Here is a 13732-nt window from a genome sequence, read left to right as displayed (position 1 = left end):
TATAGATGATAAACATACAGTTATGGTAGTAGTGGTAAAACTGTTATTGTACATTATTTTCATGATAAAATAATTGTGATACGAAACCAAGTTGATAAACAGCTCCGAGCTCACTCAATATTAAATTTATACTTCATATCGAAATGCTAAATTCAAAGAAAAAGAATAAATAGTAAAAAAAAAACAACAACTTAATTAATATAAAATAATAATAACAATTATTATTCTATCAATATTTCAAGTTGGTAAAATTAAATATAAGTTCAATGACGATTTTGTTACGAAAGTGTTAGCAGAGTATTTTATTATTAAGTAAGTACCATCATAATAAATAATGTTAAAATTGTATACAAATATTTTATTTTTCTTATCAAGTTTTATTATATTTATATAATAAAATCAAATACTATAAATGACTTAAATCGTTTATAGTATTTGATAAAACCTAACCTACCGTGTATTTTTTTGTTAAAATTAAGTATACCCAATTATTTTTGGCATAAATCTTACTTTATCAAAGTGTTAGAATGGATACTGAAACTTTGGCTTTTATGTAAACAATGTCAAAAAAAAAATGTTACAGCATTCATCATTTTAGAACAACACTGCAGTACATTTATTCTCTAGTCTCATAGTTATTAAACTTTTTAAACTTCTATTAAGTTTTAAAATAAAGAAACTACACTGTAAACTGATAGTGTAGATTATTATTAAAACATTCACTCATATATATATATATTTATATATTAATAATTTGTTTTATTAGGTGAAAGCCTTAAAATTAGCTGATCAACATGGACCCGGCTTTACTAAGAGAACGGGAATTGTTCAAATTAAAAGCATCGGCCATACCTGTGTAAGAGCAATTTGCTTATGTTATAGAATTTATCATATAAATATTTATATTATTTGTTTTTAAAGAGTGGAAAAAAGGCAAAAAGATGACAGTAACAAAGACGAGTTTAAAAAAAAATCCAAACCTTTACCACCAATGCCTAGGCCACCATCGCCTCCAAATACGTCCAATTCTATGAAGTACATATATAGTATTTTTTTATATTCTTTGTTATGAACATAAAAATATAATTTTTGCGCAATAGTTATAAAACATTTGGTCAGAGTTCTCAGTACAAATTTGGAGTACTTACTAAAATAGTTAAGTATATTAAAGGCAGTCATCAAAATGGGGATGATCATCCATTGACATTAGATGAACTTTTAGATGAAACTAATCAATTGGATGTAGGATCAAAAGTTAAATCGGTAAATATAATCAGTGTTTAGCTACATTCTTGACAATAGTGTATTAATCAAATATATATATATATATATTTTTTTTTTTTTTATGAAAAAAGTGGTTGGAAACTGAAGCATTGCCAAGCAACCCCAAGATAGAGCGGACACCTGATGGAAAATATCTGTTCAAGCCTCCTTATAGACTTAAAGATCGAAAAGCTTTATTGAAATTATTAAAACAACAGGATTTAAAAGGATTAGGAGGAATTATGTTAGATGATGTTCAAGAATCTTTGCCTAATTGTGAAAAAGCATTAAAGGTTACTGTGAATAAATTGTATATACTTACAACCCTCTTAGGTTGCTATAGTATGCTGGTTTGCTTATTAGTTATTAACTATTTTATTGTTTGATGAAACAGCAATTGCAAAATGAAATACTATATGTATCTCGACCAGGAGATAAGAAAAAGGTGATTTTTTATAATGACAAATCTGCAACTATAGATATAAATGAAGAATTCAAAAAAATGTGGAGAAGCATTGCAGTTGATAATATGGATGACGAAAAAATTGAAGAACATCTAGAAAAACAGGTATGTTGTTAAAAAAAATATATATTATCAGACAAATAATTAGTATTTGTACTTTAACTATCATTTGACACAATTTTATTTAGGGTATAAGTTCCATGCAAGATAATGGTGTTAAGAAAGTAAACCATGTTAAGCGGAAAAAACCAGTCACAAAGAAAAGAATATATAAAAGACCAAGAGACAATGAACATTTAAAGAACGTTTTGGAAGATTACGATACTCTTTAAATTTAAGATAAATATTTATATTTTCATGTTTTTTTTTTTGTAAAATGTAAAGATTGTAAAAATTAAATTTAAAAAAGTTATACCTAATTATTACAGTTTTTTTGTTTCAAGATTACAATTCATTCAACAAAAAATTATCAATTATATTATTTATATCTAAAACAGCTTTTAGTCTTATCGGAATAGTGCCAAGACTCACTAATTTTTCTGGTTTGTTAGTTTCAACTTCATTTGTAAGACTAAATAATTCCTAGTTAAGAAAAAAAAAACATTAGGAAGTTAAACATAAGGAAATAATTTTCAAAAACATGTACTATTATAATTATTAAATTACCTTGTGGTGCTTATCTTCATTAGCTTTAATTAACTCGTAGATTTTTCCATTTAAACTCAATACAACTCTACCAGATCTATAATATTGCACTTTTCCTATAGGTGGAGAACTATATTCTACATCCATATCATTCTAAAAGTAAAATAAGTAACATTATTTTCAATCTTCCCTTCCAGACATAATGTTTTGTACTAATTATTGCTACAAAAAAATAGTGATTAAAAATTTTAAAAATTTCATGCATTTGTTTGGAACAAATTTATGTAAAATCGCTGACAAAAACGACACATATAGGTAATTTTATATTTTAAACAACAATCAGAATCATCTAATTTTCTTCTATGCATAAAAACATTAAAAAGTCTATGTTAATTCTGAGACTAGTTCTGAAACGCAACAAACAAAATAAAATGTAAGAAAAACTATTTGAAATACATTTTAGAAAGTTATTCAAACGAACAGATCCTGAAAATACCACAAAACAGTTTCTTACAACACTGAAGGAAATTTAAAAAATATCAAGACATGATGGATTTTCTAAGACCAGATTCAGCGGAAATGTCCAATAAGTTCAATGTATTTTGGTTTTTATTCTAAAAATGTTCATTGGAGAACTAACTATTCCTCATACTCTTTCCCCCCTAATTATGTCACTGTTATATATTGTTTAACAACAAGTTGAGTAATTATAATTATTTAATTAAAAAGACAATTACTTCTGTTTTAATATGACCATTATATTCAGTTTTGGTTGAATTTGATATGTCATTTGTACCATTACCAGTTAAATCAATTTTAGACACTTTAGGCTCAAGACTAAATGAACTATCGTAAAACTGAAACAACAAAAATAAATAAAAATATTTTACTGTCTACACATCATTATTATGCAATAAAATCTCCATTATTGTATACTTGTAAATTTATTAATGATTCAGGAGCAACAAGTTCATTGAAAGAAGGGTAAATATTTTTCTGAAACGGGTACTCAAGGTCAGTTTCTAATTTAACTGCTGGCTCTCTTTTGTCTAAAAAAAAAATGTATACATATTGTTACACATAATATTCAAAATGTATACAAAACAAACGTAGCACTCTAAAATAGTATAAACATTATACAGGGTAGGGCAGAATAACGAGAGGATTTGAAATGGCTGTAAAAATACAAACAATCAATTTTACCAAAATTAATTTTCATCACCTTAAAGTACATAAAAAGCATTAAAAAAGTAATTTCACATAATTGATTTTAGAATATCACAACTGAATGATGACGTCTACTTAGGTGTATAAAATCTTCCAGTTCGGTCTTGAGGTTGCCCATCATTCTACACAACATTGCCAGTTGGATTTGGGCCATTTCTTATCAAATTTGTTGTTTCAGTTGGGTTATCCTGGTACAAAACAGAACTATCAACATGCATGTTCTCAATGACTAGTTCCCAAAATCACATGGTCGTTCAAAACTTAATTACGCCATGTTGTTTCAATTAACGGTCTTTTATTTAACGGTACTTTAAGGTGGCAAAAATAAATTTTAGAAAAATTTATTGTTTATTTTTTTACAGCCATTTCAAAATCCTTTAGTTATTCTGCCCCATATTCATACAAACAAACCTTTTATACTAAATGGTAAGCGAACAGGTCCATGAACATTTTCTGATGGATCGTCCAAATCAAATCTATCATTTTCAGATATTTGCATTTGATTAATACTTTGGTTTGCTTCTGTTTTCACCTTATGGATTAAAAAAGTTCAAGACATTGTTTGTTTTTTAATTAAGATGCAGTTAATATATAGTATAGTATACAGTTAGTATCATATATTTTTGTAGTGAACAAGAATCCAATCCAATATATTGAATAGCAATTTATTATTTTTTTTATCTAGACCTATTAAAAGAGTTAAAAGAACCTTAGAATAACTTACAAAAGCTCCACTACTATTGAAAGTGCCATGGCTGGAGTAGGATTTGAAACCAGATGATAAACCAACACGTGACGGACCAGATCTGCCTTGGCTAGTTGAACTCATATTGGCAAATACACTTTGAATCTATAATAATTTTGAAATTTATAACAAAGAACAACCAAAGAGTTCAAAACTTCTTTACATAAGTCATAAAGATATATATATATATATATATATATATATATACTTAATAAAAAAATATCTAATAACATATCTACTTTATCCTGTTATTCACTAGTAGCTTACCAAGATACTTTAATAAAGTAATCAAGAATCAACCCTACCTGCGTAGTAGATCTTTCTTTTACTTTTTTCTGCTTTTGAGTTGTCGATGGTACGTTGCCATCGTGCTCAACTTTAACTTCGACATTTTGTTGCGTATCTTTTGGTGCAATTCTGTAACATATTTTGTATTCATAAGTTAAAATTATATTTATTACATCATAAGTAATTTAAAATACTAACCTCTTATATCCTAAATTTGGTGTAAAAATCTTTTTTTTTGCTGCAAAAATTGGCAATTTTTTTGAAGTGTTAGGCCGGTTATTATCCATCTTTAAGTTTTGGGTAATTTTTAAAAAAAATTTATTAAATAGGCAATACGTTAATTGTCTTCATACATTTTATTATAGAATATTATGATTTATTAACTAAATAGGTAGGTACGAATATTTTAAAATTATTAACTAATCATGATGCAAGATATTTGATAAGTTATCAAAATATGATATGGAGCACCTGCAGTTGGTGTTTAATCAGAGATTAGATAAAATCTTACCCATCGTGTTTCACCCAAAATCTTATTAGTTATTACCAAGTTTGGTGACTTTTTAGTATTTTGACATTGTAGTTCATCAAATTAGACATTATGCAAGTTTAAAATTATATAAATTACATTTCCATACAATTTCACAACAATATTGTCATAAACTTTTCATTATTTTGTAGGGGTTACTTGAACAAACATGTTCAACGTTAGTCTTTTTAATAGTAAGTATGTACAAACCAAAATGTCTGCAGTTGGTTGTTTTGACAGTTTAATCCATAGAAAAGGTATTAACTAGGTTTATTCCTTTAGAGGGAGAATGTAATGTTTTCAATTTGCACTGTTAAACTAATTGAAATTAACATATTTAACAGGTATCTAAAATTCTTGTGCCTGGGTATCAAGATCTCTAGTTAGTATACTCGGAAATACACAGCATAATACTTTTTAACACTTTTTATTATTATATTTTAATATACAGTATTAACATTTACAACTGAAATCTAACAGATAGGCAGTATAATAATAAAATTATATATATATATTTTTTTTTTTTTTTGAAAAAACATACATTATTAAAGTAAAATATTCATAGACATGAACAATGATAATTATAAAACATAGAATAATAAATTGTATAAATAATATAATGTATTTGTCGAAAATATAAGGTACAACAAATAATATTTATATTATAAACATAAGTATAATTTTTAGAGATCGTAATGAAAATCAATTTAATTTTGAGAATATATTAATGTTACTCGGTATTAGTAACAACAAATAACAATTTTCTTTTCGTTAAAAAAAAAATTTACTAACATTTTAAATATCAAAATGGATTAAAAAAAAAATGGTATTACATCATTTATTTTGAAGGAAATTTTTGTTTAACACTCTATTATTAATATGAAAAACAAAAAATAATACTCAAGATGTATCCAACACAGATTGTCAAGTTTCATTAGTTCTATTGCATAATTTTTATACATAGATTAATACAAAAGCGTATACAATGTAATTGTATATTTATATCATATATAATTGTTGACTTTGTATTACTGACTGTGCGTGTGCATAACTTTAAATAATTTAAATTAAAGACAAAATAATCTATAAGTTATACAATAAAAATATTGACTTATTATAAAATGAATACTAGTAAAATAAATGTTCTTGGGACTCGAGGCAATACTGAACTAATAATTGTAATAATACTATTATATAATTTTAATACATTAATAAAAAAATAAAACAATTCCACCAAAACATAAAATTCTTAAATAACACTGACTTTGGGGGATAATCATCAGAACGTAGACAATTTTATTGCTTATTCCCTAACAGTTGATATAAAATATTACCCTGTTTTATTGCACATTATATTGTTAAATCAAACTTAGAACTATCACATTAATAGTAAATATTAGTTTGTTGACCATCACTAACCGAATGTGTCTGTCCCATTAAAGATGTATATAAAATGTAATAAAATTATATGAAGTCAAAATTTTAAAAAATTACACTATTAATAAAAACAATCTATTGACATAACAAATAATAAATAGTGATGTTCAAAAATGTTATTAATACAGACATATACGAACATGGTTGTTTATTTTAAGTGGTTTAAATAAATTATAATCTATCACCTACTCTACTGTAAACCCGCAAGTTTCTTCAACTGCTTGACTAAGTTTGTCAAGTAGCTTTTGTTTACTCTCATATTTCGGTAAATCAAGACGGTTGAAACAAGTATGTGCCTTGGGTAAATTATCAGTGGGCACATCAGTTAAGTGAATAGTGAACAAACGTGGGCCGGCTGCTCCTGTCGATCCTTATGGAAAAAATAAGATATATTTTATTATTAGGCCTGTTTTACACCTACACGTAATATAATAAAACGCGTTTCAAAAACGATGCTCAATGCTTAAAAACATTTTTTTTTTAATTGCAACACACTCCATCCCAAGAAAATAAATAATGAAAATAAATTTTTTTTTTAAATAATTACCTTGTAGAGCTTTAAAACCTTGAAGTGGAACTCTGGAGCTACCAGTAACAAATTGTAATAATCTAAGCCGCATTTCTTGGCTGTAATGTTGTTCAATAACTTCCCAAAACCATTTCACAACTGGCATGTCAGCAGTACAATGCTAATTTAAAAATATGATGTATTATTTTTCACTGGGATAATTATAAAAATAGTAAGCTTACTTTCAGTCTGGTATTTCGCTTCCAGTCCTCAATATCAATTGTACCAATACCACTGATGATCAACTCGATCTCACGTTCATCAAACGGTTTCAATAACGATCCAGGCACTACTTCGGTTAGCCCTTTTTGCAATGCTAAAAACTGTTGTTCAATACCTCTCATAAATCTATATGTTACATACAGCTTGACATATTCTTTTTTATTGTCTTCTGTTAACTGAATATTTCTACCATTGGTTTTGAGTTCATGTAATTTTAACACACCAAAACTACTTTGTTCGACGGCAAAAGTGGTATCAATTATGTCTTTCTCCAATTGATTTTCTCTACAAAAACAAAAATAAATCAGTCGATAGTTTAACACTATATATAAAGCCAGGTCCAGACTGCCGCACAAAACATTAGCGGATGTTAGTCTACTATTTGAGATACTGTGTGCGCTAATAATGTGTATGATCAGTTCTTTGATGTTTCAATGTACTGACAGAGCACGGAACATTATCGCAAATGTTTTGCACGCCACTGTAGACTTGGCTTAAAATGAAAAAAAAAATTAATTAATTACAATAAGTATGTAAGACTACGATGTAGTTCAGGATCGACTCCTTCAATATCTTCCAATGTAATGGGTTTGTTCAATAACATCTTATAAAAGGGAGTTGTAAATCCGCCATCAATGTAATGGCCATGAAAAATAGCGACTCCAATGATTCGACCAACAAAATGGAAATAAGACAAATGTTCCTGAACAAAAAACATTTGTTGATATAATACACAGCTTAAGTGTTTTAAAGTGGAAATTTATGTTAATTACTGGATTTATAGAACTATCTGGATTGATTTGTAGAGTATAATTGTCTTCTCTAGAATACTGAAATAATCCATATTGTGGATTAAGCATTTCATGGGACAATAAATATAACCATTCTCTCGCTACACCACCATAATCCAGACCTTCTTCGCCACGAAATTTCACCATTAATCGCTTACGGAGATCTTTTGGCCTCATTTTCATAACGCCCCTATACGACTCCTAAATAAATTATAGTATTAATAAAATTGAACATCAAAATTGCATAGCACAACATACTTCAAATATTTCTGATCTGGAAACTTCAAGTCTCATATGGCCGGTTTGTGGTTGTAGTGCAGCTAACTCAGTACGTAATATTTTTTGTTTGGCTACTAAATCGCGTTTGTATTTAGGCAAACATTCAGAATCAGTCTCTATACTTTGTGGACTATCAAAAACAGGTCGAACTTGAGTCCTTTGTTGGCTTAAAGCGGTAGTCTCACTAGTATTCGGTAATCTAGTATTTTCTTTATTGTTCATAGAATTGTGTTCATTTGTCGAGGTACTTTGATCACTTTGTTTTCTAGTAAAATTAAAATTATTCTATATACAATATACATCATTTAATAATTGATGATTATTAATCTCATACTGTAATAAATTTGCTATAACTGCTGAAGAAAGTCTTGGATCAGAAAAGGTAGTAGTACGATTGTTGTGATCTACATAGTAATAACGCCCACTTGTCGTTTGACGCACTTCCCAACCCGACGGCAATGGTCCGAGTTGTTGTCCTGAAGTTACAGTAATATTTCTCGGGATTCTCGGATCATGCCAAGTGCTTAAACCAGTTGGTGTATGGTAAAAATATATTTGACCTTGAGGGGTAGTTCTAATTTCTGAAAGGCAAAATTAATACAATTTGAATTATTCTTGTTGTATTTTACAAAACTTTTAAACTATCCATGAACTATCATAAATACAGGATGTGACGTGAGAATAGACCTTTTTATCATGCATTATACCAAATTTGTAGGATTGATAGAAAGTTGGTGGGGATGTTATTTTACTCTCCACAATATGTAATTTTATAATTAGTAGCTATCATGCCTTTATGGACTTTGGATCGCCGTGTTTATGCTTACTATTACGTAAATACATACTGATGAGTCAGTTGTGAACATTGCGGCAATTTAGACTATATTTTAATATGAGCTATAGCCTGTAACAACGGTTCCGACTCCACTCCTAAAACCCTTTTGGGATGGGTAAATTCCTTTTGGAGTAGAGTAACAGTAATAAAAAGAAATAACCACCAGGCCCAAAAAGAACTGTAGAGACCCTGGAAAACGTAGAGAGGGTAAGAGAAATATTATTGAGAAGCCCTATTCGTTCTGCATAATATCCCCAAACATGTGTGGATGAAAATGGTCATCACAACACAGATGTAATTTTTCAAAAATAATATTTTTAAATGGCAAGTCTAAAGGTATGTTCTAATAAAACTAAATAATTTATTTTCAATAATTAATGGTATAGTGCTTATTTCAAAAAAGGTCTATTGTCGTTTTGCATCCTTTACATCTAGAACTAAACCTAAACACCATTTTTTTTATTTACCATAACCAGAAGGTAGATCCATTGGCTGCTGTATTGAGGAACTTTGGGATGATACATTTCTAGTAGAACTGTGTGATGGTCGACTGCTCGGACTTCTATTTCTAAAAATAAAAATATTCAATGACTTCTGCACATTTTAATATTAAATTAGAGTATATAATATTTTACGTTTGGGCAGTCAAACCGCTGCAGTGATTATTGTTATTGTTGTTATTTATCACATCAGATTCATTTTCTGCATTAGAAATTTCCGTAGGCGCTGGAGCTGGTGGACGTGATGTATTATTCGCAGTTGAATCTTTTGAATGAGCTCTACAAAAAAATTATAATTTAATTAATAATATATAACACAGTGTATCTCGCACTGTTGGACAAATTTTACGCAAATTTTTCAAAACAATAACATTTATAATTAACCTATATGCACACATATATTTTAACCTTACATGGAAAGTCATGGGAAAATGTTGCACACGGGGCCACTTAGAGTACACTTAAGGGTTAATATAACAACAAAAATATTAACAATACTTTAATCTATACTCAATAAAAGACAAACTTTGTAGGTTTAACCCATTGAGTAGTCTTTGTTCTATGGTTAACATAATACAATCTCCCATTTTCAGTTTTTCGTTCCTCCCAACCATCTGGTAATGGTGAAGGTTGTCGATTATGGCTCGAACTAGCAGTTCCGTCTTGAGATAACAAAGAAAAAACTAGCTGACCTTTAATGGGCACCGGATCATCAGAATTTAGCTTTGTTAAATCCATTTTTTGATCTATAACATATTTTTTTTTTTTATTAACAACCAAGCTTAGTTTATGATTTCAATTTTGTGGTTAAAACTCACAGCCTGTATCTTTGTATCTTTGAATTTGATTCCATGACAAGCGAACACACCCAAGAAATCCACTGGCTGGCTTTTGTATATTTTTATGTATTTTTTTATGATTCCATAATGTAATTGTGACATGATCACCTTTACTAAGAAATCTGTTAACAGATATCGAGCAACCAGAGTTGAAAATATTTTAATAAATTAGTTATTTTAGATAATATGTTGTTAATAAATAATTACAAATCATAATGCTGGTTCCACTGTGGATCACAGGTCGCTTTACACGTATCTGTAGTGTAACACTGTCCCGAACCGTCGACACTAATTTTAGCAAAAGCATCAGGAGGAAGTCCTTTACGAAAAAAGAAAATTACACGCATTAATAATTTATTTGTCTAATAAAAAAAAATACTTTGTATTATTAAATAAACAAATGAAAATCTTACGAAATAAGTCTTTCTTCAATAGGTTCTGGGCACACAACACTGTAAATGAAAAAAACAATATCTCTTTAGCTGATATTTTCTTAGAAAAAGGAAAAAAGAAAAATTATGGTCTAAAGCAATTTTATAGCATCAAACATTTTACTAAAACATAAAGTATGTAAAATTGTAATATAAATTAAACCATTGAATAATATTCCAAAGGCAATAATTGAAAGCGATACGCACCATTAAGTAAAACCTTTTATCATCAAATTTATTTTATTATTGTATAAATTATATTTGGTGACAGCCAATGTCGACCTCGATATGTATGTTATGTAATGATTTGAACAAACTTGTTTTATTGGTTTGACCATTTTATAGAGAAAAAATGTTTAATTTAACATTATATTTTCATGTAGAATACCTGTAAAACGGATCTTGACGGTTCCTCCAGATCGTCTACTAGCTGAAGTACCAGACATATTTATTGATCATTAATATTAGGTATAATGGATATTTATCAATGAAGTTGAAATCCGGTAACAAAGGTATACATATGTATATATATATATATATATATATATATATATAAATATAAACGGTGTATTTATAATAACATAAGTTTGTATAATGTCACACGAGATGAACAGAATACGATTTTAAATGAACATTGCAATATTATCACAGACATTGAATAACAATGTAAACACATCGCGAACGGATTTTGTAATTTCTACATAATTCGTCTGGTCTCGCTTTTCGCGCAATTTCACTTCGTATCATAACAACCGTATTTCGCAGTTCTTACCATACACTATGGCCAGCCTAATTTACATTGTTTTATTATGAAATTATGAAATAATCACTGTGCAGTTATCTGGGCAAGAACGACCATTTCCACAGTCAAGTGATTGGTATGTTCATGGAAGAACGAATAACCGCGCTTTTCTTTCCATAGACCATATTATAAAATTGTTAAATGACAATTATTTTCTATAGGTAGGTACTTGTGTATAAACTGCAGTGTACACTTTTCAGTGCGTACTGCATAATATATGTGTATACATAAAATTATACATTTTTTTTATTAATTTCAATTTTCAACCCAGAAATCAGAATTCAGTAGAATATTATCGAGTCAATACTTGATTTTATAAACATTAATTTTTATACATATAAAGAAGTTATTATTTTTTTGATTTTACAAAACTATTTTAGAAATAAACGTTTTAGAAAACAAAATTTGTGAATACAATTACACAATGTTACAATAATAGTAACATATAGTGTACAGAAAAAATACATGTTTACAAAAAACTTTTTTTTGTAAATTCGTTCGAACCCGACCATCCCTTAATCAAAAACTTGGCAGAAAACATCGGGCGAACACAGAGCTCATTCTGCCAAGCAGGCGCCCGAACTTAGACCTTCGGGCCTACTTTCGGACATTAGTCATAAGCAAAAAAAAAAAATTAATACACTAATAATTTGAATAAAACTTGTTGACGGTTTCATTAATTCTAATGTGTCACAACGTATTTCATAAACCAAATAACTAATACTAACGGCCGGAAATACTTTTAAAAGGTTTGGTACTACACCGCGGTACAGTCCTGGCACGCCCTCTTTTTTTTTAAATGTTTTTACCACGGGTTTCTTAGTCCGTTTATCCGGGACTTGTTCTAACTTTAAAGAAAACATGGAAAACAATATCATTGATACATCGTTGAAAATGAAATCTGTTACAAACTTACGCGGTGCTTGAAGACAAGTTCTTGCCAACATCAATGGATAGGTGCAGAATTTCGCACACAAGCTGGATAATGGATAATGCGCCGCTTGCCAACGTCAATAGAGTGTTGACCTTACTACCGTTTGAGTATTTAATTCGAATTGTCTTTGTTGGAAAAATAAAATAAAAATTACTTCTCAGAGTTAAAGTTTACTCGGCGGAAACAGCTGTCACTTCATACACTGCCAGGTCTTGTACCGGCATACGGTAAAACACCCATCAGGCTTGGTACGAAGCCTCGGTAAAAACAGCGCACACCTTCGCGGTAATACATTTTCTTAGCACAATCCATGCATCTTATGTGCTCGTTACTCTTGCTGATGGCCAATCTCGTCTTGAGCACGTCCAACGGGTAAGTACACGATTGGCTCTCACTGCCGGCAATGGAACCGGTCGCCTATGGACAGCCGACAGGTCTGCCTGACTCGATCCCCGGATTGATTTTTTCACTTTGTCTAAATTTAGCTCATTCCTAAATTTATATTTTACTAGCTGTGTTATCCGGCTTCGCCCAGGATAATGCAATATGCCTATTTTTTTTTTATTTTATCCTAGCTAACGGAGAGGTTGTGTTGTTTTGAATTCACGTTTTCCATTTTTACCCCTTTAGGGGTTGAATTTTGGCAAATTCTTTCTTAGTCGGTCTCTACATCATAAAACAAAACTACTAAACAAAATTTCATACTCATAGCTTCAGTGATTCTGTCTAGGCGATGATGAATCAGTTAGTCGGGTCATGTTATTTTATATATATAGATTGTAACCGACGGGAAATTTACATAATATACACATCTCGTTGGGCTGGACATACATAGGTAATGGTCAAGCAGCGAGCTAAACGTTTTCGGAAACTCCCATGGGCCATATTGTTTAATGAATATTTTATTATTAGTATAATATTTTCAAAGACCAAA

At 29.3% G+C, this 13732-nt stretch overlaps 3 protein-coding genes across 4 annotated transcripts; 1 reads left to right on the top strand and 2 right to left on the bottom strand.

Moving 5' to 3' along the window:
- The first annotated feature begins 120 nt into the window (after positions 1–120).
- Positions 121–2079, top strand: LOC126834287 (transcription initiation factor IIE subunit beta). The gene is made up of 7 exons (XM_050566092.1): positions 121–313; positions 767–856; positions 922–1035; positions 1101–1263; positions 1356–1556; positions 1658–1831; positions 1915–2079. The coding sequence occupies exons 2-7, from the start codon at positions 795–797 to the stop codon at positions 2056–2058; spliced, it is 858 nt and encodes a 285-aa protein (XP_050422049.1). The 5' UTR covers positions 121–313; positions 767–794; the 3' UTR covers positions 2059–2079.
- A 42-nt stretch (positions 2080–2121) lies between these two features.
- Positions 2122–5053, bottom strand: LOC126834286 (uncharacterized). Its single transcript, XM_050566091.1, has 8 exons — positions 4830–5053; positions 4649–4760; positions 4323–4448; positions 4010–4130; positions 3308–3420; positions 3109–3228; positions 2393–2524; positions 2122–2308 (listed from the first exon to the last, which is right to left on the bottom strand). Exons 1-8 carry the CDS (start codon positions 4916–4918, stop codon positions 2171–2173), a joined length of 951 nt encoding a protein of 316 aa, XP_050422048.1. The 5' UTR covers positions 4919–5053; the 3' UTR covers positions 2122–2170.
- Positions 5054–5861: 808 nt separating this feature from the next.
- On the bottom strand, positions 5862–11891 carry LOC126834285 (E3 ubiquitin-protein ligase SMURF2). Of its 2 annotated transcripts, none has more exons than XM_050566090.1 (14): positions 11451–11891; positions 11045–11083; positions 10839–10950; positions 10611–10753; positions 10319–10538; positions 9928–10071; positions 9760–9854; positions 8792–9038; positions 8437–8722; positions 8161–8379; positions 7912–8090; positions 7348–7672; positions 7145–7286; positions 5862–6967 (listed from the first exon to the last, which is right to left on the bottom strand). In XM_050566090.1, the coding sequence occupies exons 1-14, from the start codon at positions 11506–11508 to the stop codon at positions 6783–6785; spliced, it is 2394 nt and encodes a 797-aa protein (XP_050422047.1). In that variant the 5' UTR covers positions 11509–11891; the 3' UTR covers positions 5862–6782. The 2 variants fall into 2 exon arrangements, with proteins under 2 accessions (XP_050422047.1, XP_050422046.1); XM_050566089.1 differs by having other exon boundaries at positions 5864–6967; positions 9760–9860; positions 11451–11890.
- Between the last annotated feature and the right edge of the window lie 1841 nt (positions 11892–13732).

This window comes from Adelges cooleyi, unplaced genomic scaffold, assembly GCF_023614345.1.
Source record: "Adelges cooleyi isolate 19-005CV unplaced genomic scaffold, UGA_ACOO_1.1 ACOO_flye_CR_arks_rails_tigmint_CR_PRNA_21, whole genome shotgun sequence".
Taxonomy (NCBI): Eukaryota; Metazoa; Arthropoda; class Insecta; order Hemiptera; family Adelgidae; genus Adelges; species Adelges cooleyi.
The sequence above is the reverse complement of the archived record's forward strand: the minus strand, read 5'-3'. Positions and strand labels throughout refer to the sequence as shown.

Coding starts and splice junctions, on each gene's coding strand:
- LOC126834287 (XM_050566092.1), top strand. CDS start 795: ATGGACCCGGCTTTACTAAGAGAACGGGAATTGTTCAAATTAAAAGCA. Junction 857..921: donor AAAGCATCGGCCATACCTGT/GTAAGAGCAATT, acceptor TTGTTTTTAAAG/AGTGGAAAAAAGGCAAAAAG. Junction 1,264..1,355: donor TAGGATCAAAAGTTAAATCG/GTAAATATAATC, acceptor TTATGAAAAAAG/TGGTTGGAAACTGAAGCATT.
- LOC126834286 (XM_050566091.1), bottom strand. CDS start 4,918: ATGGATAATAACCGGCCTAACACTTCAAAAAAATTGCCAATTTTTGCA. Junction 4,449..4,648: donor AAGAAAGATCTACTACGCAG/GTAGGGTTGATT, acceptor AAATTATTATAG/ATTCAAAGTGTATTTGCCAA. Junction 3,229..3,307: donor AATCATTAATAAATTTACAA/GTATACAATAAT, acceptor TTGTTGTTTCAG/TTTTACGATAGTTCATTTAG.
- LOC126834285 (XM_050566089.1), bottom strand. CDS start 11,508: ATGTCTGGTACTTCAGCTAGTAGACGATCTGGAGGAACCGTCAAGATC. Junction 10,539..10,610: donor AAGATACAAAGATACAGGCT/GTGAGTTTTAAC, acceptor AATATGTTATAG/ATCAAAAAATGGATTTAACA. Junction 9,861..9,927: donor AGCGGTTTGACTGCCCAAAC/GTAAAATATTAT, acceptor TTTTATTTTTAG/AAATAGAAGTCCGAGCAGTC.